The 24,269-nt window shown below is 33.4% G+C and overlaps 7 protein-coding genes across 8 annotated transcripts; 6 read left to right on the forward strand and 1 right to left on the reverse strand.

Moving 5' to 3' along the window:
- The first annotated feature begins 408 nt into the window (after nucleotides 1-408).
- On the forward strand, nucleotides 409-7,860 carry LOC103851586 (ubiquitin-conjugating enzyme E2 7). 2 transcript variants are annotated; one of them, XM_033285359.1, is made up of 7 exons: nucleotides 409-820; nucleotides 902-1,004; nucleotides 1,161-1,258; nucleotides 1,350-1,450; nucleotides 1,557-1,634; nucleotides 1,714-1,808; nucleotides 7,848-7,860. In XM_033285359.1, exons 1-6 carry the CDS (start codon nucleotides 778-780, stop codon nucleotides 1,789-1,791), a joined length of 501 nt encoding a protein of 166 aa, XP_033141250.1. In that variant the 5' UTR covers nucleotides 409-777; the 3' UTR covers nucleotides 1,792-1,808; nucleotides 7,848-7,860. The 2 variants fall into 2 exon arrangements, with proteins under 2 accessions (XP_033141250.1, XP_009126704.1); XM_009128456.3 differs by lacking the exon at nucleotides 7,848-7,860 and having other exon boundaries at nucleotides 433-820; nucleotides 1,714-2,029.
- On the forward strand, nucleotides 3,635-5,975 carry LOC103851587 (UDP-glucuronic acid decarboxylase 3). The gene is made up of 9 exons (XM_009128457.3): nucleotides 3,635-3,895; nucleotides 4,150-4,324; nucleotides 4,413-4,504; nucleotides 4,634-4,698; nucleotides 4,775-4,863; nucleotides 4,949-5,026; nucleotides 5,104-5,328; nucleotides 5,408-5,448; nucleotides 5,521-5,975. Exons 1-9 carry the CDS (start codon nucleotides 3,815-3,817, stop codon nucleotides 5,701-5,703), a joined length of 1,029 nt encoding a protein of 342 aa, XP_009126705.1. The 5' UTR covers nucleotides 3,635-3,814; the 3' UTR covers nucleotides 5,704-5,975.
- A 550-nt stretch (nucleotides 7,861-8,410) lies between the features above and the next one.
- Nucleotides 8,411-9,211, forward strand: LOC103851589 (NAC domain-containing protein 6-like). Its single transcript, XM_009128459.3, has one exon. It carries the CDS (start codon nucleotides 8,411-8,413, stop codon nucleotides 9,209-9,211), a length of 801 nt encoding a protein of 266 aa, XP_009126707.2.
- A 1,239-nt stretch (nucleotides 9,212-10,450) lies between these two features.
- On the forward strand, nucleotides 10,451-17,213 carry LOC117132032 (NAC domain-containing protein 6-like). Its single transcript, XM_033285356.1, has one exon. It carries the CDS (start codon nucleotides 10,929-10,931, stop codon nucleotides 11,727-11,729), a length of 801 nt encoding a protein of 266 aa, XP_033141247.1. The 5' UTR covers nucleotides 10,451-10,928; the 3' UTR covers nucleotides 11,730-17,213.
- LOC103851588 (NAC domain-containing protein 6-like) lies at nucleotides 13,462-14,262 on the forward strand. The gene has a single exon (XM_009128458.3). The coding sequence runs from the start codon at nucleotides 13,462-13,464 to the stop codon at nucleotides 14,260-14,262; it is 801 nt and encodes a 266-aa protein (XP_009126706.2).
- LOC103851591 (copper transporter 1) lies at nucleotides 17,057-17,999 on the reverse strand. Its single transcript, XM_009128460.3, has one exon. The coding sequence runs from the start codon at nucleotides 17,758-17,760 to the stop codon at nucleotides 17,266-17,268; it is 495 nt and encodes a 164-aa protein (XP_009126708.2). The 5' UTR covers nucleotides 17,761-17,999; the 3' UTR covers nucleotides 17,057-17,265.
- A 273-nt stretch (nucleotides 18,000-18,272) lies between these two features.
- On the forward strand, nucleotides 18,273-23,910 carry LOC103851592 (copper transporter 3-like). Its single transcript, XM_033285358.1, has one exon. The coding sequence runs from the start codon at nucleotides 20,160-20,162 to the stop codon at nucleotides 20,739-20,741; it is 582 nt and encodes a 193-aa protein (XP_033141249.1). The 5' UTR covers nucleotides 18,273-20,159; the 3' UTR covers nucleotides 20,742-23,910.
- Nucleotides 23,911-24,269: the final 359 nt, after the last annotated feature.

Raw genomic sequence — 24,269 nt, forward strand, 5'->3', positions numbered from 1 at the left:
AATGCATTCTAATTATATATGCACCGAATGCATGCTAATTTTATAACCAGTGAGTCCAAATAATTAACATTGTTTTCTATATTACAAACTCACAATTACAATTCTAAATATTACGTGTATTTTTATGTTTAAATGAAATGAAAATTACATTACACAAAAGGTGAAATGGAATTTTCCAGTCACAAACATCAATTTCCTATCAAACAAAGATTGATCGAAAGTCGAAACTGGTTGAACGAGAATTGAGAAACTTGACAGAACGTAGAAGAAAACCTCAAAATCCTATTGGTTAGAATGGATTAGGAATGAGATCTCGAGTATTTGGATCAGTTTTGGGTAAGAATAAAAACCGAATTAGAAATTTACTATGATAATCATTTTTATTTTTATTTTCACCAAAGAGCAGTCCAAAAAAAAAAGAAAATGATCCAAAACAATTTCTTTAAAAGGTAAATATACATTTATACGTGTAACTAATTTCTTCGTAACAATACGGTATGCCCGTATGACCAAAACTGATCTGAGCCGGTCCATTTCGGGGGTATATTCGGTTTCGGTTTGAAATACCAGCCTTAGTTAGAATGCAACTGTCCGTAGCTGATCCTAGCTTATGTTGTCATAGTAGAAACATCGATTCCCCGACAAGACAAGCCCCAAGTTCCATCTTCAGAACCAGAACCTTCTCGTAACCGATTATAAAATCTCAATTTCGATCCTCAGCTTCTCTCTCTTGAGTCTTGAGCTTTCCCTCACCTCGATCCTCTCTATCATCAGCCAATGGCATCGCAAGCTAGCCTTCTCCTCCAGAAACAACTCAAAGGCACGCCGCAAAAATTCAATATGGTATCATCAGTCTTCTCTTCTTGATTGCTCATCTTCTCATTTTGATCTATTGGTTCAGATCTCTGTAAGCACCCTGTTGATGGATTCTCCGCCGGACTCGTCGACGAGAAGAATATATTCGAGTGGAGCGTTACCATTATCGGACCTCCAGATACTCTCTAGTACGCTCCAGATACTCTCTGTCTCCTTAGTTTAGGTTTTGTTTGAAATGGTATTACTTTCAGTTGATTACAGAGAGAAGTGAAGATTGCTCTGTCCTTTTTGTCTCAATGCTCTTTATGTTTAAAAAAAAAAGAATAAAGTTGGTGACTTTGCAGTGAAGGAGGATTCTTTAACGCTATCATGACCTTCCCGCAGAATTATCCTAATAGCCCACCAAGCGTGCGGTTTATTTCAGACATGTGGCATCCTAATGGTTAGTCTGTCTCTTTAACCTTCTGACTGAAACAGAGGATTCAAAAGGAATGTGAATCAAATAACAAAAGGTGTTCCTTTATGCCATGTAGTTTATTCTGATGGTCGTGTTTGCATATCTATTCTTCACCCTCCTGGTGATGATCCAAGTGGTTATGAGCTTGCTAGCGAGCGCTGGATGCCTGTTCATACTGTATGTTAAACATGACTTTGTCTGCGTAGTAGATTAGACTCTAAGCTCTTAGTATTACACCATACATCAGTTACTCCGGTTAGATATTTTAAGTGATTTGTTTCAGGTTGAAAGTATTATGTTGAGTATTATATCTATGCTCTCTGGTCCCAACGATGAGTCTCCTGCAAACGTTGAAGCTGCTGTGAGTATTCCAACCCTCGTCAGATTCGTTTGCAAATGAAGATGCGGTCTTGCTCATGAGTGTTTTTGTGTGTTTGTAGAAAGAGTGGCGAGAGAAGAGAGACGAGTTCAAGAAGAAAGTGAGCCGGTGTGTCAGAAAGTCTCAAGAAATGTTGTGATCAACTTCAGACTTCAAGTTTCATCGAAGTTCTTCAAATTCCCTATCTGAAACTTTTCAAAATTGTCCAGACACAACTTGTTATAACCCGGTCTACATCTTGCGTTTGAGAACCAGAGCGTTCTGAAAAGTGTTGTTCTTGAGAAACTGGCAATCATAATGATAAATTTTAGTACTCTTTAAGAGAATGCTTTAGTGTGAGGAATGATTTGCTCTCTTATTTTGCCCTGTTGGCAGTTCACAGTTTGTTTTTGTAGCGCCTGTAGTCTTCACACGCCTTGCCGAGCCGCTACGAGACAATAGTTTTCTCATTGATAAGATATGCTATTTAATCAAAAAAGTGCAGTCAATATTAGCCAAAGTTGTAGATAATTAACCGATTTGTTGTGGTTATAAAACTGAAACCACGTGCTGCTTTGTTGATAAAACGTAAGTCAGACTCAAGTTTGGTTGGTGTTACACCAAAAGTAATTCTTACTCAATTGGACAACGAGTTTGTTGAAGATATCTCTAAATATTATTTGATGCCTTATACTTTTTATTAATTGTATTACAATTTCCATTTATTCGATAGTTAGTATGTTTTTCCCCAAGATCTCTATTATTGATTTCAAACATTCTTCATGTAATTACCGAGTTAACAGTTATAAGTGATTTTAAGTAATCCATTTGCATTGATATGAGCTTTCTCTTAGACAATGTAGAGGAATACAAGTTAAAAACTTTCTTTAAAAAAAACTTTCTAATTATTACATATTAATTTCCATAAGATATTTGAGTTTTCTTTGTTTCAAATTAAATAATTATGTTAGTATATTTCCGGCTAAACTATATTAGCATATAGACGCATGCAGATATATGAAAAGAGTAAACGCAAACGGAACACAATCAAGGAGTATAAACTTCGTTTTGCACATTTGCATGTATCGTTAATTAAAAAAAACACACACATTTGCATGTGTACATTGTTTCTATCAGTATATATAAGATAATAGATGTCAATTGTTTCAACTACATATTACATTTTAAATATATAAATAAATTTTACCAAAAAAATCTTACAAGTTAAAACGCAAAGGTGAGACCATTATTAGCCGTAGATGAAATGAATACACACGAAAGAAGAATTCTAGACGTAACATATACGTCAAGGTGCGTCGACGTCATGTAATAATCTCTTGTAATCTTTTGAGAATGTGGGACAAAAAATATATATTTTTTTTTCTGATAACTGAGTGTCCTGGTTCCACCGTGGTACTTTAGATTAGAGACTAAACCTTTTAGCGGCGTGGAAGCACATCTGAACGTGGATTATGGCCAAGCAACAGTTTTTGATCTCGGGCGCTAGAGCAAATCTGCATGTAAATTCTCTAGTGATCAGTGCGAATCAAACCCGAAAATCGTACTTGCAGCTGCAAGCCGTTGACCACCAGATTAACTCGTCCTGGTTCAAAAAAAAAAATTAGCTGGAAGCTGTACACACTGTTTAAAAGACTGATCAGGCTTCGAATGGTAACAGCGGATTGAGCGGTGCGGGACAAGCGGTTTGACTGCGGTGCGGTTCTGACAGTTATAAAAATGTATAGATATATGGTATATGTAGAGACTTTTGTTACTGTTAACCGCGGTGTGGTACGGAACAGATGTTACCATTCGAAGCCTGAAACTGAGAAATAAAAGCTGCAAAAGTCATTTAAAAAAAAAAAGAAACAAAAAAATGTTCAGAAAAAAACGCAAAAGAAAAAAATGGAAAGTCAGATTCATGTTAGGTCAGACATTATCGTGATTAGTTGAGGTAATTTTCTAATTCGTTAATTCCGCATTTCGTGTTTTTGAAGTCTCTCTTTTCATTCGAAACTTTATTATAATATTAATCACCAAATAATCAATTATATCTTGGAATTTAATTAAAACTGACTATATAAAGAATCCGATCTCTCTTCTCTTATTCTCTCATCACATCACAGAAACAATCGAGTTTAGGTCTCTCATTCAAAACTCGTTTCGATCTCAGGCAAAGCAAAATGGCGGCGACAAGCGAGAAACAGAACGGATCAAAGGCTCCTCCTTTGCCTTCTCCTCTCCGCAACTCCAAGTTTCTCCAGGTGATCCGATTCGACCCGTTTTAGATTTAAGATTCGATCGTCACTTCACCTCGAATCCTAACGCATTGTTTAGTTCTGTCCGAATCCGAATGGGTTAATGTTTACAAGAGGATCTTATGTTAGTCATTGTAATGAAACAGAATCTTAGTTACGCCACGTAGATCTGAGACCCTTGTTACATTGTGAGACATCGTAGATTTGATCTAATCAGATGTTTGTTTGAGCTGATTGTTTTGTTTTGTTTGTTTGTGAAGTCGAATATGAGGATCTTGATCTCGGGAGGAGCTGGCTTCATCGGTTCTCATTTGGTTGATAAGCTCATGGAGAACGAGAAGAATGAGGTTGTTGTGGCTGATAACTATTTCACTGGCTCTAAAGAGAACCTCAAGAAGTGGATTGGTCACCCCAGGTTTGAGCTTATTCGTCACGGTATGCTCTCCCTCTCTAGACTCTTCAGTTATATATGTTTTTGTTGTTTTATATTATTATCATCAGTCATTTTTTTTTGAAATATTAGATGTTACGGAGCCTTTGTTGCTTGAGGTTGATAGGATCTACCATCTTGCTTGTCCTGCCTCTCCTATCTTCTACAAGTACAACCCCGTCAAGGTTTGTGCGCGGAGGATATACATTATTGTATCATTATTAGAAGCAGGACCGGCCCTGAGATTTTGGGGGCACGATTTATTAAAAATTTTGAACTAAAATTTTTTCTTTAAATCTGATATGTTTCTGCAGACAATCAAGACCAATGTGATGGGTACAATGAACATGCTCGGTCTTGCCAAGCGTGTTGGAGCAAGGTTCATCACTTACTACTTAAAAAATCAAAATCTTCTTCTGGTTTCTCGTCTAACATTTTTTATTCTCTTGTAATAGGATTCTGCTCACCTCAACCTCGGAAGTGTATGGAGATCCTCTCATCCACCCTCAACCAGAGAGCTACTGGGGAAACGTCAACCCCATTGGTGACTTTCTTCATCTTATTATGAAATCTCTCTCATCAGCTGTTACAGATTTGTTTAACTTAGCCTCGTTTGATTATTATGAAAGGGGTTCGGAGTTGTTATGACGAAGGCAAGCGTGTAGCTGAGACTTTGATGTTTGACTACCACAGGCAACACGGCATTGGTCAGTTTCTTAATCCTCACACACCATCAGTTTTTCGAATGAGATTCTTATTGGGAGCCCCATTTGGTATTTTGTAGAAATCCGCATTGCTAGAATCTTCAACACGTATGGTCCTCGGATGAACATCGATGACGGGCGTGTGGTGAGCAACTTCATTGCTCAAGCACTCCGAGGTGAGGCATTGACGGTTCAGAAACCGGGGACACAGACCCGCAGTTTCTGCTATGTCTCCGACATGGTTGATGGACTTATCCGTCTCATGGAAGGGAATGATACTGGCCCTATCAACATCGGTAACCCAGGTCCGTCTTCTTCATTCCAACATTTAAACTTGAAGATATTGTATCTATCTGCTTATGTCTGAATCTCTCTGTTTCTCAGGTGAATTCACAATGGTGGAACTGGCTGAAACGGTTAAGGAGGTTAGAATCTGTTTAACATGAATCTCGAGTTTTAGTTAGTGTTGTTTTGGTCTTAATGAATGTTTTGCGCAGCTTATCAATCCGAGCATAGAGATAAAGATGGTGGAGAACACGCCGGACGATCCAAGACAGAGGAAGCCGGACATAAGTAAGGCTAAAGAAGTGTTGGGTTGGGAGCCAAAGGTGAAGCTCAGAGAAGGACTTCCTCTCATGGAAGAAGATTTCCGTCTAAGGCTTAACGTTCCAAAAAACTGAAAACGCAAACGCACTGGAGAACGCAGACGCGTTCTTTGATTTGAGGAGTTTGTCAGTTTTTGAGTGATATGATGCTTTACAATATTCTACAAAGTGGTGTTTTGGTTTTGGTTTCATGTGTTTTTTATTGATCTTTGCTTCTGTTCGTAGAGAAATAAGTTGGGATATGTTTTTTTTTTTTTTGTTTAATTGAGGAACGACTCTTTTCTGTTTTTGATTTCAATATTATTAAATATAATAAAATAAATGTATAATATACTCTTTTGGTTTAATTTCTGTGTTGTTATTAATCTTTTTTTTCGTTTTTGAAGAAATCAAAGCATTTTATTTTTCTATATAAGATGTTAGTTCATCATGCATAGGATTCTGCATTTACGATTTTGATTGCTATTAAATAGTCTGAACTGGTACATTATGGCAGACAATATTGTTATTGTATGCTTTTGAATGATATAACAAAATTAATGAAGATGATGATTCAGAATTTAGGGGTGGGCACTTTACCCGATATCCGAAGTGGCACCCGAACCCGATCCGAAAAAACCGAACCGAAATCCGAACCGAAGTAGCAAAATACCCGAACGGGTATTGAATAAGGAGAGATTGGATACCTGAACCCGAACGGATAATACCCGAACCCGAATGGATATCCGAAGATAACCGAACATATGTATAATTAACCTTATGTTTCTAGTTTATATCTCTCATTTTATATAAAATATTTATATTGATACTACACATAATTTAAGTTCATATGATATACATACAATTCCGGAAAAAATGATTTGCTACTCACTTAAAATGCATGTCAAGTTTTTTATTTCAAAAATTAACAAAAAGTTATATCCAAAATTAAAAAAAAATAACTAAATTAGTGCCTTTTTAGTTTTAAAATGTTATGTCCAAATCTATTAACCATTCAATCTATTAAAAATAAAAAATTAGTTAACTAAAAGTTATATTTTTAAATACAATAAACTTGAGAAATGAAAATTTTAATATATTTTTTCAAAATCTAAATATCCGAACCCGATCCGAAATAACCGAATCCGAACTAAAAATACCCGAACCCGACCCGAAGTACAGAAATACCCGAACGGGTTCTAGACCTCTATACCGAAATACCCGAAAATCCGAAATACCCGACCCGAACCCGAACGGGTACCCGAACGCCCATCCCTAATAATTCAGATGTAAATATGTTATTGATGCTTGTGGGGATCTTTTGTAATTATGAATCAAAATTTACGTCCAGTTAGGCGATAAAGTACGAGAAATTAATTAGTTAGAGACAATACAGCTGCCATAACTAGTAACAGGTCAAAGTTATGTGGAAGTTTGACCTTGAACTTTGATTCAAATGGTTCACAAGGTAATCTAATAATAAGCGATTTGATTATCATTAACATTGATTAAAAAACATTTCAAGCTTGGATCAACCAATAGGATGATCCTTAGTGGATTTAAGTTTTAAGTGATTTACAATGTAATTTGGTAACATGCGATATGATTACTACTAACATTATTCGAAAAGCATTTCAAACTTGAGTGAAGTTGTATGGTGATCTTTTTAGAATAAATCTGCTCTGTATCACTGAATATTGAGGATAAATCTACTGTATAATACTAAGTATGTCTTAGGGTTAGGCATTTTATATTTTAAATTTAATTTGATTCATTATTCATTTCAATTAAAAAAAAAATTGGATATCAGTATACTATTGGAGCAAAAAAATACGAAAAATCAATATCTATTTAAAATGAATAATAATACAAATACTAAAATTTTTATCTGATTTTCTAAATATCGACAGATATATAAATACATATATATATATATATACAATTAAATATATAATTTTAAATGTATAATTTTATCTGATTTTCTAAATATCTGGTTTTTAGTTATAAATGTATATATATATATATATATATTGGATATCAATATTCTTTAAGAGCAAACCAAATAAAAATATTAAACAAACAAATCACAAATACTGAATGGTATTTGCTCCACACCACCCTTATTATGTGTGTATCATGGTTGTTCGGATCAGCTTCGTATAAAATATACTAACAGGTCAATACTCTTCGAACAGTAACATATCAACACTCTCTCTTCCTTGTTATAAAATTCAAATAAGACCTATGAGATCAAACCAAAATATCAAAACTCAAAATACCAAAACTTAACTCGAACAACGACCCGAACACTCACTCCTAGCCTAAGGAATCTACATACGATTAACAATATATGATTTATAACATTATCCTCATAAAGAACATTTTTATACGATCTATTAACAAAATATGATTTATTATAGCATTATTCATTAAAAAAAACTATCAATATGATTTATTATAACATTATCTTCATAAATATATATAAAGAGCATTATCTTCATAAAACAAATCTATCAATATGATTTATTATAACATTATCTTCATAAATATATATAAAGAGCATTATCTTCATAAAACAAATCTATCAATATGATTTATCATAACATTATCTTCTTGATTCTCTTAACACACCGTTTTTGTAATAGGAAACTGCAACGATGATATATAGGATAATCCTCTGATTTTTTTTTAGAAAATTAAAATAGCCCTAGTAGTAGTATATATATATATATATATTATACAACTCAATAGGTTATAGCCTCACTTCTGTAGAATCAAACTTGAGAGCTAAACCCTTAAAACGATGTCAAATAACTATGAAGATGGGGGAGTTTACTATGATCCAGACGAAACCATGTTCAATAACGATGAAGATGGAGGAATTTATTTTGATCCTGAAGACCACGAACTCATCAAATATCATCTACTACCCAAGTTAGAAACGTATCTACAACCCAAGTCGAAAGATGAAGAGTGTGAAGACTTCATCGTGATGAAGAACGTTTACGATAAGGAGCCATGGTTGCTGGACCATACCAATCATCCGTTGTTCAAGAAGAACGAGTGGTTTTATTTCGTGACAAGGACTCAAGTGTCAGTGAAGAACATTGGTCGTGGTAGGAACTCAAAGCGGAGGATCGCCGGGGACAACGATGGTGGGAGTTGGAAGCCTAACGCTAAAAAATATATTGAGGACGAAGAGAGAAAGAAGACCATAATAGGGAAAAAGCAAACTCTAAAGTTCACTAAAAGCGACAACAATAAGAGGCAGAAGAGAGGAGACGGTACTTCTGCTGCCGTTCCTGGGAGCACTAGTAGCTGGATTATGTACGAGTATTCGCTACCGGACGAAAATACGTTTCAAGAACTGGTCCTGTGCAAGATTCGCAAGATAAGTAATTCTAAGGATGAAGAAGTTGAAGCCGTGGATGTGACACATGACGCAGAAGATGGGACTGGAGAGCTCGTTGAAAGATTCGCAAGAACGGGATTGTATGATCAACAAACAACGGAGAAATATGATCAACAAGAGCCACCAATGTACGCTCCTTCTCAATCTAGTGATCCTCCAGCTAGGCTTGGCAATAAATCTCTATACCAATAGAAGTGGATGATGATGAAGATGAAGAACAAGTGATGAACCAAGAGCTTGAAAAACATCTTTTCAAGTCCACCGAGAGCTTAGTTTTCATGTACAAACACAAGAAGTGTAAACACTCTTATTAAAAATCTTCTTAATGTTGTTCAAGGTTATTCTTTATTGTTTGTAAAATAGTTTCAATTATGCGATTAAATTTTTTCCATCAAACAAAGATAATCAATTAATACGTTTTGTGAATATTTGGGTAATAAGTTAGATGATACAATACACTGCATGAATTACTAGTAGGTCAATGATATGACCTTTACAATGCTACGTACTTTTATTATTCTGCATGTTTTTATAATTGAATTCCTAATGCAGTGGTGTAAGAGAGTGTTTGCCCTTAAAAGAAGAAGCAATTGGTCTACTTCTTCTCCTTAGTTGTTGACTTCTATTTTTTCATTGTATTAGGTTGCCTTAATAGCATATATTCGCTTGAGTTTAGTTTAGTCATTAGAGAAAAGCACATTTTGCTATGTAATTTAATATCCAAAATATTATTAAATACATAATGCAGTGCTATAAGAAGTACTTTGCCCGTAAAAGAATAGTTGATGTGGTGGTCTGGTCCTGAAAGAAAGTGGTCTAGACCTCATCTGCCCACAAACACAAATTACTAAACAGAGATATAAATTAGTCATAACAATATTGGTCAAGGAAACTGTGTAGACAATCTAGACCAAGCTATACCAAAGGGTTCATAAACTGACTGAGTTGCTTGGAACGGAAGCTAGCGGTCCAGTCTATACAGAGAATTTAATTAGTTTAAAACTAAAACTACCACATTATAAGACTGGATCCTTTTTTTGTGAAATATTAAAACTCACACAACATGTTTAGCTGCAGTAAATGATTTTCTAAATATCTGATTTTTAGTTATAAATGTATATATATATATATTGGATATCAATATTCTTTAAGAGCAAACCAAATAAAAATATTAAACAAACAAATCACAAATACTGAATGGTATTTGCTCCACACCACCCTTATTATGTGTGTATCATGGTTGTTCGGATCAGCTTCGTATAAAATATACTAACATGTCAATACTCTCTCTTCCTTGTTAGTTTATGTGGTTCGAACAGTAACAGATCAACACTCTCTCTTCCTTGTTATAAAATTCAAATAAGACCTATGAGATCAAACCAAAATATCAAAACTCAAAATACCAAAACTTAACTCGAACATAGACCCGAACACTCACTCCTAGCCTAAGGAATCTACATACGATTAACAATATATGATTTATAACATTATCCTCATAAAGAACATTTTTATACGATCTATTAACAAAATATGATTTATTATAGCATTATTCATTAAAAAAAAACTATCAATATGATTTATTATAACATTATCTTCATAAATATATATAAAGAGCATTATCTTCATAAAATAAATCTATCAATATGATTTATTATAACATTATCTTCAGAAATATATATAAAGAGCATTATCTTCATAAAACAAATCTATCAATATGATTTATCGTAACATTATCTTCTTGATTCTCTTAACAAACCGTTTTTGTAATAGGAAACTGCAACGATGATATATAGGATAATCCTCTCATTTTTTTTAGAAAATTAAAATAGCCCTTTATATATATATACAACTCAATAGGTTATAGCCTCACTTCTGTAGAATCAAACTTGAGAGCTAAACCCTTAAAACGATGTCAAATAACTATGAAGATGGGGGAGTTTACTATGATCCAGACGAAACCATGTTCAATAACGATGAAGATGGAGGAATTTACTTTGATCCTGAAGACCACGAACTCATCAAATATCATCTACTACCCAAGTTAGAAACGTATCTACAACCCAAGTCGAAAGATGAAGAGTGTGAAGACTTCATCGTGATGAAGAACGTTTACGATAAGGAGCCATGGTTGCTGGACCATACCAATCATCCGTTGTTCAAGAAGAACGAGTGGTTTTATTTCGTGACAAGGACTCAAGTGTCAGTGAAGAACATTGGTCGTGGTAGGAACTCAAAGCGGAGGATCGCCGGGGACAACGATGGTGGGAGTTGGAAGCCTAACGCTAAAAAATATATTGAGGACGAAGAGAGAAAGAAGACCATAATAGGGAAAAAGCAAACTCTAAAGTTCACTAAAAGCGACAACAATAAGAGGCAGAAGAGAGGAGACGGTACTTCTGCTGCCGTTCCTGGGAGCACTAGTAGCTGGATTATGTACGAGTATTCGCTACCGGACGAAAATACGTTTCAAGAACTGGTCCTGTGCAAGATTCGCAAGATAAGTAATTCTAAGGATGAAGAAGTTGAAGCCGTGGATGTGACACATGACGCAGAAGATGGGACTGGAGAGCTTGTTGAAAGATTCGCAAGAACGGGATTGGATGATCAACAAACAACGGAGAAATATGATCAACAAGAGCCACCAATGTACGCTCCTTCTCAATCTAGTGATCCTCCAGCTAGGCTTGGCAATAAATCTCTATACCAATAGAAGTGGATGATGATGAAGATGAAGAACAAGTGATGAACCAAGAGCTTGAAAAACATCTTTTCAAGTCCACCGAGAGCTTAGTTTTCATGTACAAACACAAGAAGTGTAAACACTCTTATTGAAAATCTTCTTAATGTTGTTCAAAGTTATTCTTTATTGTTTGTAAAATAGTTTCAATTATGTGATTAAATTTTTTCCATCAAACAAAGATAATCAATTCATACGTTTTGTGAATATTTGGGTAATAAGTTAGATGATACAATACACTGCATGAATTACTAGTAGGTCAATGATATGACCTTTACAATGCTACGTACTTTTATTATTCTGCATGTTTTTATAATTGAATTCCTAATGCAGTGGTGTAAGAGAGTGTTTGCCCTTAAAAGAAGAAGCAATTGGTCTACATCTTCTCCTTAGTTGTTTGACTTCTACTTTTTCATTGTATTAGGTTGCCTTAATAGCATATATTCGCTTGAGTTTAGTTTAGTCATTAGTGAAAAGCACCTTTTGCTATGTAATTTAATATCCAAAATATTATTAAATACATAATGCAGTGCTATAAGAAGTACTTTGCCCGTAAAAGAATAGTTGATGTGGTGGTCTGGTCCTGAAAGAAAGTGGTCTAGACCTCATCTGCCCACAAACACAAATTACTAAACAGTGATATAAATTAGTCATAACAATATTGGTCAAGGAAACTGTGTAGACAATCTTGACCAAGCTATACCAAAGGGTTCATAAACTGACTGAGTTGCTTGGAACGGAAGCTAGCGGTCCAGTCTATACAGAGAATTTAATTAGTTTAAAACTAAAACTACCACATTATAAGACTGGATCCTTTTTTTGTGAAATATTAAAACTCACACAACATGTTTAGCTGCAGTAAATGATTTTCTAAATATCTGATTTTTAGTTATAAATGTATATATATATATTGGATATCAATATTCTTTAAGAGCAAACCAAATAAAAATATTAAACAAACAAATCACAAATACTGAATGGTATTTGCTCCACACCACCCTTATTATGTGTGTATCATGGTTGTTCGGATCAGCTTCGTATAAAATATACTAACATGTCAATACTCTCTCTTCCTTGTTAGTTTATGTGGTTCGAACAGTAACAGATCAACACTCTCACTTCCTTGTTATAAAATTCAAATAAGACCTATGAGATCAAACCAAAATATCAAAACTCAAAATACCAAAACTTAACTCGAACATAGACCCGAACACTCACTCCTAGCCTAAGGAATCTACATACGATTAACAATATATGATTTATAACATTATCCTCATAAAGAACATTTTTATACGATCTATTAACAAAATATGATTTATTATAGCATTATTCATTAAAAAAAAACTATCAATATGATTTATTATAACATTATCTTCATAAATATATATAAAGAGCATTATCTTCATAAAACAAATCTATCAATATGATTTATTATAACATTATCTTCAGAAATATATATAAAGAGCATTATCTTCATAAAACAAATCTATCAATATGATTTATCGTAACATTATCTTCTTGATTCTCTTAACAAACCTTTTTTGTAATAGGAAACTGCAACGATGATATATAGGATAATCCTCTGATTTTTTTTAGAAAATTAAAATAGCCCTAGTAGTATATATATATATATATATATATACAACTCAATAGGTTATAGCCTCACTTCTGTAGAATCAAACTTGAGAGCTAAACCCTTAAAACGATGTCAAATAACTATGAAGATGGGGGAGTTTACTATGATCCAGACGAAACCATGTTCAATAACGATGAAGATGGAGGAATTTACTTTGATCCTGAAGACCACGAACTCATCAAATATCATCTACTACCCAAGTTAGAAACGTATCTACAACCCAAGTCGAAAGATGAAGAGTGTGAAGACTTCATCGTGATGAAGAACGTTTACGATAAGGAGCCATGGTTGCTGGACCATACCAATCATCCGTTGTTCAAGAAGAACGAGTGGTTTTATTTCGTGACAAGGACTCAAGTGTCAGTGAAGAACATTGGTCGTGGTAGGAACTCAAAGCGGAGGATCGCCGGGGACAACGATGGTGGGAGTTGGAAGCCTAACGCTAAAAAATATATTGAGGACGAAGAGAGAAAGAAGACCATAATAGGGAAAAAGCAAACTCTAAAGTTCACTAAAAGCGACAACAATAAGAGGCAGAAGAGAGGAGACGGTACTTCTGCTGCCGTTCCTGGGAGCACTAGTAGCTGGATTATGTACGAGTATTCGCTACCGGACGAAAATACGTTTCAAGAACTGGTCCTGTGCAAGATTCGCAAGATAAGTAATTCTAAGGATGAAGAAGTTGAAGCCGTGGATGTGACACATGACGCAGAAGATGGGACTGGAGAGCTTGTTGAAAGATTCGCAAGAACGGGATTGGATGATCAACAAACAACGGAGAAATATGATCAACAAGAGCCACCAATGTACGCTCCTTCTCAATCTAGTGATCCTCCAGCTAGGCTTGGCAATAAATCTCTATACCAATAGAAGTGGATGATGATGAAGATGAAGAACAAGTGATGAACCAAGAGCTTGAAAAACATATTTTCAAGTCCACCGAGAGCTTAGTTTTCATGTACAAACACAAGAAGTGTAAACACTCTTATTGAAAATCTTCTTAATGTTGTTCAAAGTTATTCTTTATTGTTTGTAAAATAGTTTCAATTATGTGATTAAATTTTTTCCATCAAACAAAGATAATCAATTCATACGTTTTGTGAATATTTGGGTAATAAGTTAGATGATACAATACACTGCATGAATTACTAGTAGGTCAATGATATGACCTTTACAATGCTACGTACTTTTATTATTCTGCATGTTTTTATAATTGAAATCCTAATGCAGTGGTGTAAGAGAGTGTTTGCCCTTAAAAGAAGAAGCAATTGGTCTACTTTTTCTCCTTAGTTGTTTGACTTCTATTTTTTCATTGTATTAGGTTGCCTTAATAGCATATATTCGCTTGAGTTTAGTTTAGTCATTAGTGAAAAGCACCTTTTGCTATGTAATTTAATATCCAAAATATTATTAAATACATAATGCAGTGCTATAAGAAGTACTTTGCCCGTAAAAGAATAGTTGATGTGGTGGTCTGGTCCTGAAAGAAAGTGGTCTAGACCTCATCTGCCCACAAACACAAATTACTAAACAGTGATATAAATTAGTCATAACAATATTGGTCAAGGAAACTGTGTAGACAATCTTGACCAAGCTATACCAAAGGGTTCATAAACTGACTGAGTTGCTTGGAACGGAAGCTAGCGGTCCAGTCTATACAGAGAATTTAATTAGTTTAAAACTAAAACTACCACATTATAAGACTGGATCCTTTTTTGTGAAATATTAAAACTCACACAACATGTTTAGCTGCATTCTTAACATTTCATTCTTAACTTTTTTCACAAAAAAAAATGTTTAGCTGCATCCATGCATAATTCACGTTTTAAGTCACTATCCTTTGTGTCCCATTCTCCACCTCGTTCCACCATAGTGAGAGTAAGAGATTTGAAACTCTATTTCAGCATTTCTCAAATAAAATTTTGGGAGTATACGTAGTGCTTGTCAACAAACTTTTTTTTAACGATGGATTTTATTGTTCGAAAGGAAATAAGCCCCCACCAGACACCAGTTCCAAAAACAGAGATCAAAATAAAAACATATTGAGAGACAAATAGTTATTAAAGTTTTAAATACATGTGGTTTTCTTTTGCAAAATATATTTATGGAGGCCAGCATTTTAATATTTTGCTTAGCAATTAATGAAATTGGCTTAGCCGATCGAGGTTAACTGTGTGAGAAAAGGACAATTACAACTGTACCACCTTTTTTAATTAGATCATCTTGAATTTGGGTGTAATGAAATAGAGAGACATATGTCGACAGGAAGATGTATACTTTGGTCTCTCATTTACATGAACACATCTTATTAAAACTTTTAGACCCATATTTTTTTTTGCTTCTTAAAAACCTCCTCCGTTTGTTCCAAGTTTTGATCTGATGGGACATGCGCATGTGGTATTCTTCTCGACTTGGAGTAAAGGAATTTAATACATTCCCAACCAAGTCTCTTAAACACACAACCGTACGTAGATATATTGACAGGGGAGGAGGTAAATGGGAAGGAGTGGATCCTCCGTTTTTTAATATAAGTCGTTTTAAAAAAAAATTCTAAATTATATGATTTTTTCGATTTTTTATATAAAATTTATTAACAGTTTATATGACCAATGATAATATACATTTTATTTTATTATTGATTGATTTGTAGTTAGGTAAATAATTAATGATATTTTTGTTTAAAAAATATAAAAAATTAATGATTTTTTTAGTTTGTGTGCACAATTCTAAAACGACTTATATTAAAAACGGAGAAAGTATTAAATTTACTTCTATTAATTTTTTTTTGATTCCAATACCAAATATTTCCGGCTCCGCCACTATATATTGACTACTTGGACGTCTGTCATCAACTTAGATCATAATTTTGTTAATAGCGATTGTTGTGTGCTATAACATGAATAATATGGAAGTATCTAAAGTTATCTTACTACGAAGACGACATAAAAAGCTAACACCCACCCTTAATATATGACGCCAACATAAATTTTGGCGGTCGACTGGAATCATGTCTTTGTTTTCTTCCCAACTAACAACCATCCTAAATTAATTTCGCTAGGTTACGGTGTCACAACCACCAATAAATACATAACTATGGGAACAGAAAGGAAAACATAATAGCTACCAAAAATAGATCAACGTTGATTATCAGAATTCAGACACACACAAGAGAGATCATTAGTGAAAAGGATTAAAAGAGTTTAATATGAGACGATATACTGACAAATCAATATTGTAAAAAATGAAATCAAACACAAGTACGTAAAATTTTCAACTAAACTGAATTACCACCTCTAAATAAAACTATTTTTTTTCAGTTTCAAAAAAAAAAAAAAAAAAAAAACTATTTTTTGTAAGAAAATAATTATATGAAGCAATCTACTACATTGTTCACAATAGTATGGTTTAATAGATAAGAAAGCTGTATATGAACTGTGAGAGAAAACAAAACTGATGTCCTAACACTAACACTCGTGAAAAATACATAAATCATAAACCTAGTATATTCCTCCTCCTACCACTAACACCCGTGAACCTCAAGAAGAATCCAGAAAACAATCAAGAAAAGTATACAACCCTAGATATTATTGTTCACAATAGTATATTTTAATAAGATAAGAAAGGTGTATATGAACACTGAGAGAAAACAAATTGGTGTCCTACATTAGTAAATTGATATCTTCAGCTTTCACCATTTAATCATATTAACCAGAAAATACAAAAATCATAAATCAAAACAAATAGAAAATATTCCTCCTCCTCACACTAACACCCGTGAACCTCAAGAACAATCCAAAACACAATCAAGAAAAGTACAAATCCTAGATATTTATTAGAAACACAAGTGTGAATAAAATAATACATTTATAATAATCAACAAGCACAACCTGAGGCAGGAAGCAGATCTTTCGTTTCCCGGTCACCGGAGGGATTCCGGAAAGTTCGGCTTCCAAACAACATGAAACCGATGGCATGACCGGCGAGGGCGGCGATAAACACGCCGGCGTTGAATGACATAACGGCTAGCATGACTAGATAAGAGAGGCCGGTACGGAGGGTGTACACGGCGGTTTGGACGAGTCCGGAGGCGGCATTAGCCGTATCTCCGCTGGTGCCACGGAGGAGAGAGGAGTGAGCAAGCCATTCGGTGAGGACGGCGAGGAAAAAGACAAATATGATACAGAGAGCATACATGCCGGAGCTTGTTCCTGGCCAACCGGAGAAGAGAACCTCCGTGTTCTTGCCCCAGAAGAAAGTCATGTGCATCAACATCATCTTGTGATGATCTCCTCCTCCTCCGTTCATGGATCCGTTGTTCATCATGGATGATGATGGTGGAGGCATGTTATGCATGTTATCATGATCCATGCTTTTTTTGTTCTTGGGTCTCTTGTGTGTTGGGAGGAGGAGAATAAAATTGTTAAGAAGAAAGTTGTTTGATATTTTGTTGGTATTGACATTTATTGAAATTCATCTTTTCAGTTCTCTTTTTTTTTTGGATTTGTGTGGACATAAGAGTAGTGATATTATTGTAGTATAGTACAACTTGTTTTTCGGTTTGTCAAACTTTCTGTCGTACAAAAACGGTAATATTTTAAAAATACAAAAAGAGTGCATTTATGTACTTCTAACATTTATAATTTAATTAAGTAATACTTCCTCTGTTTTATAAAGAGTTTAATTTTGACAATTTTCTGTTATACAAAAAATCAAATTTTAGAATTATAATGCAATTTGTAATTTTTTAAACTTAATATGAATTACAAAGTACATCATTTTATAAATATTTTTTATTTATCTTAAATAATGTTGATTAAATATGGGTAATTAATTAATAAAAACATAAATAGATTGTAATCATTTTTAGTTTATGTGAAGATTTGACATTTTCCTAAGATTGAGAGAGTATATTTAGTTCTCGGACTCTAAATATTGTATCATAATATTTGACCATTTTGGATTTCTAGTATCTGCTAAATCAGTTCTATGATTCAGATAATATAGCTTACATGCAAACCATCCTCAAAAATTAATTATTTAATAATTTAATTATAAAATAGCCTAAACTATTCATTATTTGTCATTTGTCACATGTTTTTCAGCTATAATCTATAGTAATAGTTTTGTCCCTTGAGAAACCGTTTTTCCAGTTCTCTAGTTTGTTAATTGGTGATAGACTCACTGAAAGTCCCCGCAAAAGATGCACTGGCTAAACTCATCGAGGCAATCAGGCGGATGTTGAATTATTAAGGATCAAGTATCTACCCATGTTCATGGCCAGTTTCTATACAAAATATCTAAGCTAATAAATTAACAAATGTTTTTAAAACGTTGTCAAAAAAAAAAAAAACAAATGTTTTAAAAACATGAGATTTTTTATACAAAAATCTCTTGGAAACAAATGTCAACTTTTGGATGGTCAGTTATATTTTCTAAATGAATTTCAAAAATATATTTAAACAATATAATATTTTATTGTCAAAATATTTAAGTATTTACACGATTATAAATATATTAGGTGGATTCCAACGCAATGCAACAATTTTTTTTATTTTTATATGTATAACAAATATGTATATATGTAAAACTATATTTTTGAATATAGTTTGTTAAATACCCTTTGTTATATCTTTTTTTGGTTAATATATTAATTAAATCGAATTGATATACTTATTCTTGTATATTAATTGTCAAAAGTACAACACGTATTGTATCGTGTCTAACTAAAAAATATAACAATTTGAAAATAAGAATCACTGATTAAAGAAATTAATTTTAATAATATTAACTAGTCATAAAAGTTTGAATTTTGATTTTTATAAAATTATTATTTTGTATCTGTTAGTATATATTTCAAGTAATACTTAAAATATATAACTTTCCCTAAATTATTTCTTTTTAGAACTTAAATATTAATCATGATAAAATATGTAAACAAGTTAAATATTATTTTATTTTAGAAATCTTGTAAAATTTAATTTTATGAAGTATGATTATGTATGCAACTAAATTAAGATATTATTTTATTATAAAATTGTACATGACGCATAAAATAAAAGTCGTATCATATTTTTTATTAAACCATTTCATCGTTTTTTTCTTTTATAACAATACAATTATAATGTATTTAATGTGATGATGACACATGCATACATAAGTTTTAGAAATCATTTCCCAAATAATACTTAGGCAATTTTAACGTTGTTTCGAATATTACCATTCTCAAGACTATCAGATTATTTTTAAAATATGACTAAGCCGAACAGAGATATTTTGTTAGTTACATATAGGTATACCATACAACTAATAGTTTATAATCTCAAAGAAACGAATTTATACCATGGTGTATAGATACCATGAAAAAGGTTTCAATATCATATTTTATTTAAAAATTCCACACACTTTTAATAAAGTGAACAAATATAACGGGAAAGTTCAGTAAAAAATAAAAAAAAAAATACTCCTATATATATTTACAACGGGAAAGCTAGAAACAAGACGAAATGCCTCAAGTCTGAAAGATATAATCAAAGATTCTAGATTTCCCCATATCTTAGCGTTTTACTTCTTCAAAAGTTGTCTCAAGACTTGAAAAAAAAGAAGTATATGCTCAACTTTTTTTTTGTCAGCAGAATATGCTCAACTAAATATGCTTTTGTTTAACTTTATCTCAACTAAGTCTCTTTAAGGATTGTGCACAAAAAAAAATCTCTTTAACGTTAATCTATACTCGAATATAACAAAAAAATCGCATTGTTGTTGTAAAAATGTACATTGTACTATACACCAATCTCCAACCAAAAAAACAAAACCCTTATAATTACCCCACATGCACACATACAATAAGTAAACCCTCACATCTCAAGTTAAGAATATCTCTAAATAATATGAACGGCACGAGTGGATCTTCTACGGCGGCTCCCGCACCTTCACCGTCGGCCTTATTCCAACATCGCCGCCGTCATCACGGTGGCATGATGCACATGACGTTCTTTTGGGGGAAAAACACAGAGGTTCTATTCGACGGCTGGCCAGGGACTAGCCTGAAAATGTATTGGGTCTGCGTTGCCACCGTTTTCGTCTTTTCCGCATTGTCGGAGTGGTTGTCTCGATGCGGGATCATGAAAGCCGGTCCGGCTAGCTTAGGCGGCGGGCTAGCCCAGACAGTGATTTACACTGTGAGGGCTGGTTTGTCTTATCTGATCATGTTGGCTGTGATGTCCTTCAATGGAGGAGTCTTCTTGGCTGCAATGGCCGGGTTTGGAGTAGGGTTTTTGATTTTTGGAAGTAGGTCTTTTAAGGACACTGGCATTAATAACAATCACACCGAGGTTCAATCACATTGTTGATTCTTATTTGTTTTCATATCAACTATGCTGTTTGTGGGCTTTATCATTTTACAATGAAAATAAAATCTTTCAAGATTTTTAGATTTAGTTTATGAACTTAAATTTTGCTATATTCTCTTCTTTTTTTCTTTCTTGTTTTGGTCTAAAGTATAATGTTTTACCGGGTTAATTTAATAAATTACGAAACAAACGCTGATCCAATTCCTATTATTTCCGTATTTATTTACGATTTATTTTTACAATTTTTTTGGGTCAGCTAATGTATTTCCAAGAGTGAGTTAGTTTTTTTGTAGTTTTGTAAAAGACGAGTGATTTATTTAGCACTTTTGTTTCACCTACCAATGATAACTTTTGGTTATTCTAGAGTTTTGTTGTGATTTTTATGTATGATTGACGCCGCATCTTTGACAAGTATGACGACAAGAAGAACATGAGGATGGAATGAATGACCCTATTCATATTTACTTTTTATCAGTTCTTTATTTTCTATTCATTTTGGCAGAGTTTTATGACCACTTAAAAATCAATTCTAAGTTTACGAGTTGTTATGACATGTAAATAAACAGAATTTTCCGTGATGATCAAAACCAGCATAAGAGCCATCTAAAGATTGGAAATTCATCAACGAAAGATGACTTGAAAAGATAATTAACATCTAAACATCTGAATTCATGAACGCTAATGGTTGTTTTTAACAACTGGGTGAGTTTTGTTTTTTTACTTTTCAAATCCCTTAATCATTATTACCATTTTGTTTATTTACTGGATCTTGCATCAACCATTTGTATTTTAAATATTATGATGAAATTAAACCATCGATTTGGTTAATTTAATTTCAACAATGATATTTGTTAAAGAATTCCATAAGGTAAATAATATCAAGTCAAGTAAAACAATGAAAATCAAAATAAGAAGAACTGTTAGTATTATAGGAACGTTTTGTTTCTTTTTAACCTTACTTAGTTTTTCTTAATTTTATTGTGATTTTTTTTTGGTTAATGTGTTTAATTTTAAAAAATAATGTATTTATTTGCTATAAATTTCTAACATATACGATTTTGTAAAAATGTGTATGCTTTATGTATATTTATACCATTCACTTTTTGTATTAATATTTTATATTGGTAAATATTTGTGCTCCTGCATAGCAGGGGCCATAATACTAATATCTATATTACTAATAAGTTATTTTTTATTGGTTGCACACATTCTCAATTTTACTGTTTGCTTCTTTGGGTTGTTGGCACATACCATACAATCTGTTCGTATGTCCATAATATGTTCCATGCCGTTTCCAAATCCGTTGCATATACACTACGTTGAGATGCTAATAAAAACCCCTTGTGTGGTGTCAGGTGTGGTCGTTGTCACTGATGATTTCGTGGAGACTCTGGATACGCTTCCTCAGTTGAACAACGAGTTGCGTGTAGGTCACTTTAACATGAAGGCTAGTAAAGCAAAGGGACTTGCTCATTTATTGAATTAGTCGGACCAAACCTGGATCACCGATATGAAGAAGAAAATAACACAAGATATGGTTATAATGACCAAGAGGAACAAGTATGTTAGGGTCTGTTTGTTTCTCCATCTCGATGAGTCATTTGGATGAAAATGAGAGTTTTGTTTGTTTAGGTACTAAAAGTGCAACTCATTCAGATGGATCATCCGGATGATTTTTGGAAATTTAGGTTTAATTATAAAGTTCATTCAGCTGAACCAATTTGGATCATTTGAATGAAGATGATTCATTCAAAATGGTATAGTGTCTATTATGCCCATAATATTGTAATTCACAAATTACAAATAAAAAAATAATATCATTTTTGTCACATACGAAAACTGACAAAACTACAAAAACATGTTTTCCCGCGAAAAACTAAAAACTATTTTTTTCACGCTAAAACCCCAAAAACGCAATTTTCCGTCAAAATTGCAAAAACGTGTTTTTCCGCTAAAACCAAAAAACGTGTTTTCATGCCAAAATCACAAAAACATGTTTTCACGCTAACACCCCAAAACACATTTTTCCGCCAAAACACAAAAACACATTTTCCCGCCAAAATTGTAAAAAAGTATTTTTCTGCCAAAAAAACAAAAAAAAACGTGTTTTCCCGCTAAAACCGAAAATCTCGTTTTCCCGCCAAAACTGAAAAATCTCGTTTTCCCGCCAAAACCGAAAAATCTCATTTTCCGCAAAAACCGCAAAAATGCAAAAACACGATTTCCCGAGAAAAACATGTTTCCCTTCCAAAACTGCAAAACACGTTTTCCCGCTAAAACGTGTTTTCCCGCCAAAACCGCAAAAATGCGTTTTTCCGTCAAAACCGCAAAAACGTGTTTTCCCGCCAAAACTGCAAAAACGCGTTTTCCCGCCAAAACAGCAAAAACACATTTTTCCGCCAAAAGCGTGTTTTCCCGCCAAAACCGCAAAACACGTTTTTTCCGCCAAAACAGTAAAACACATTTTCCCGCCAAAAACGTGTTTACCCGCCAAAACTGAAAAAAGCGTTTTCTTGCCAATAACGAAAAATCTCGTTTTCTCGCCAAAACCGAAAAATTTCGTTTTAACGTGTTTCCCTCCAAAACCGCAAAAAACGTGTTTTTCCGCCAAAAACGTCTTTTTCCGCCAAAACTGCAAAAACGTGTTTTCTCGCCAAAAACCGAAAAAATTCGTTTAACGTGTTTCCTTCCAAAACCGCAAAAACGCGTTTTTCCGCTTAAAATGTATTTTTCCTCCAAAACTACAAAAACATGTTTTCTCGCCAAAACCAAAAAAAATTGTATTTTCCCGCCAAAACCAAAAAATCTCGTTTTCCCGCCAGAACCGAAAAATCTTGTTTTTCCGCCAAAACCGAAAAATGTGTTTTCTCGCTAAAACCGATAAATCTTTTTTTTTCTGCCCAAACCGCAAAAAAATCGTTAATTTTAAAATAATTCTAATGTAAATATATTCAACTAAATTATTAAATGTAATATAGTTAAATTTAATATCAAACATATGATTAAACCAACACAAGGGTATTTTGGTAATTTGTTTACTAAACTTATTTGAATGGAAATGAAAATAAAGAAACAAACATAAGATCCATTTAGATAATTCATCTAGATGAGCCATGTGGATAGACAAACAAACAATCACAAAAAATGTGAATGAATCATCTGAATAGATCATAGAAATGAATCATTTGGACGGAGATGACAAATGGTGAAACAAACAGCAACTAACTCTGTTTACAAAGCAGACGAAACCGTAACTTAACCAACCTCTAATTTAACTTCCTTTAACATACTTAACTAGCCTCGGTATAAAACATACTTGCTGGGATATTATCATCATATTTAGAAGCTTTATATCAGAAGATTAGACTGCAAAACCCATAATTAACTAAGTAGCACGAAGTTATCTCTTAACCTAACCATATTTAACTTGTCGGTGTAAGTAAACAATTGAAGAAAGAGAAGTCACATGAGGGGTGGAGAAATGCACTATGTAACCATCACCGGACACAACTAATATGAGTAATGCAA

The sequence above is a fragment of the Brassica rapa genome, chromosome A02, assembly GCF_000309985.2.
Source record: "Brassica rapa cultivar Chiifu-401-42 chromosome A02, CAAS_Brap_v3.01, whole genome shotgun sequence".
Taxonomy (NCBI): Eukaryota; Viridiplantae; Streptophyta; class Magnoliopsida; order Brassicales; family Brassicaceae; genus Brassica; species Brassica rapa.

Excerpts from the sequence above, each read along its gene's own strand:
- LOC103851588 (XM_009128458.3), top strand. The coding sequence starts at position 13,462 with ATGTCAAATAACTATGAAGATGGGGGAGTTTACTATGATCCAGACGAA.
- LOC103851592 (XM_033285358.1), top strand. The coding sequence starts at position 20,160 with ATGTACATTGTACTATACACCAATCTCCAACCAAAAAAACAAAACCCT.
- LOC117132032 (XM_033285356.1), top strand. The coding sequence starts at position 10,929 with ATGTCAAATAACTATGAAGATGGGGGAGTTTACTATGATCCAGACGAA.
- LOC103851589 (XM_009128459.3), top strand. The coding sequence starts at position 8,411 with ATGTCAAATAACTATGAAGATGGGGGAGTTTACTATGATCCAGACGAA.
- LOC103851587 (XM_009128457.3), top strand. The coding sequence starts at position 3,815 with ATGGCGGCGACAAGCGAGAAACAGAACGGATCAAAGGCTCCTCCTTTG. Across the intron at positions 4,864-4,948 it reads GGGAAACGTCAACCCCATTG|GGGTTCGGAGTTGTTATGAC; the intron begins GTGACTTTCTTC and ends TTATTATGAAAG. Across the intron at positions 5,329-5,407 it reads TATCAACATCGGTAACCCAG|GTGAATTCACAATGGTGGAA; the intron begins GTCCGTCTTCTT and ends TCTGTTTCTCAG.
- LOC103851586 (XM_033285359.1), top strand. The coding sequence starts at position 778 with ATGGCATCGCAAGCTAGCCTTCTCCTCCAGAAACAACTCAAAG. Across the intron at positions 821-901 it reads CCTCCAGAAACAACTCAAAG|ATCTCTGTAAGCACCCTGTT; the intron begins GCACGCCGCAAA and ends CTATTGGTTCAG. Across the intron at positions 1,005-1,160 it reads GGACCTCCAGATACTCTCTA|TGAAGGAGGATTCTTTAACG; the intron begins GTACGCTCCAGA and ends GTGACTTTGCAG.
- LOC103851591 (XM_009128460.3), bottom strand. The coding sequence starts at position 17,760 with ATGGATCATGATAACATGCATAACATGCCTCCACCATCATCATCCATG.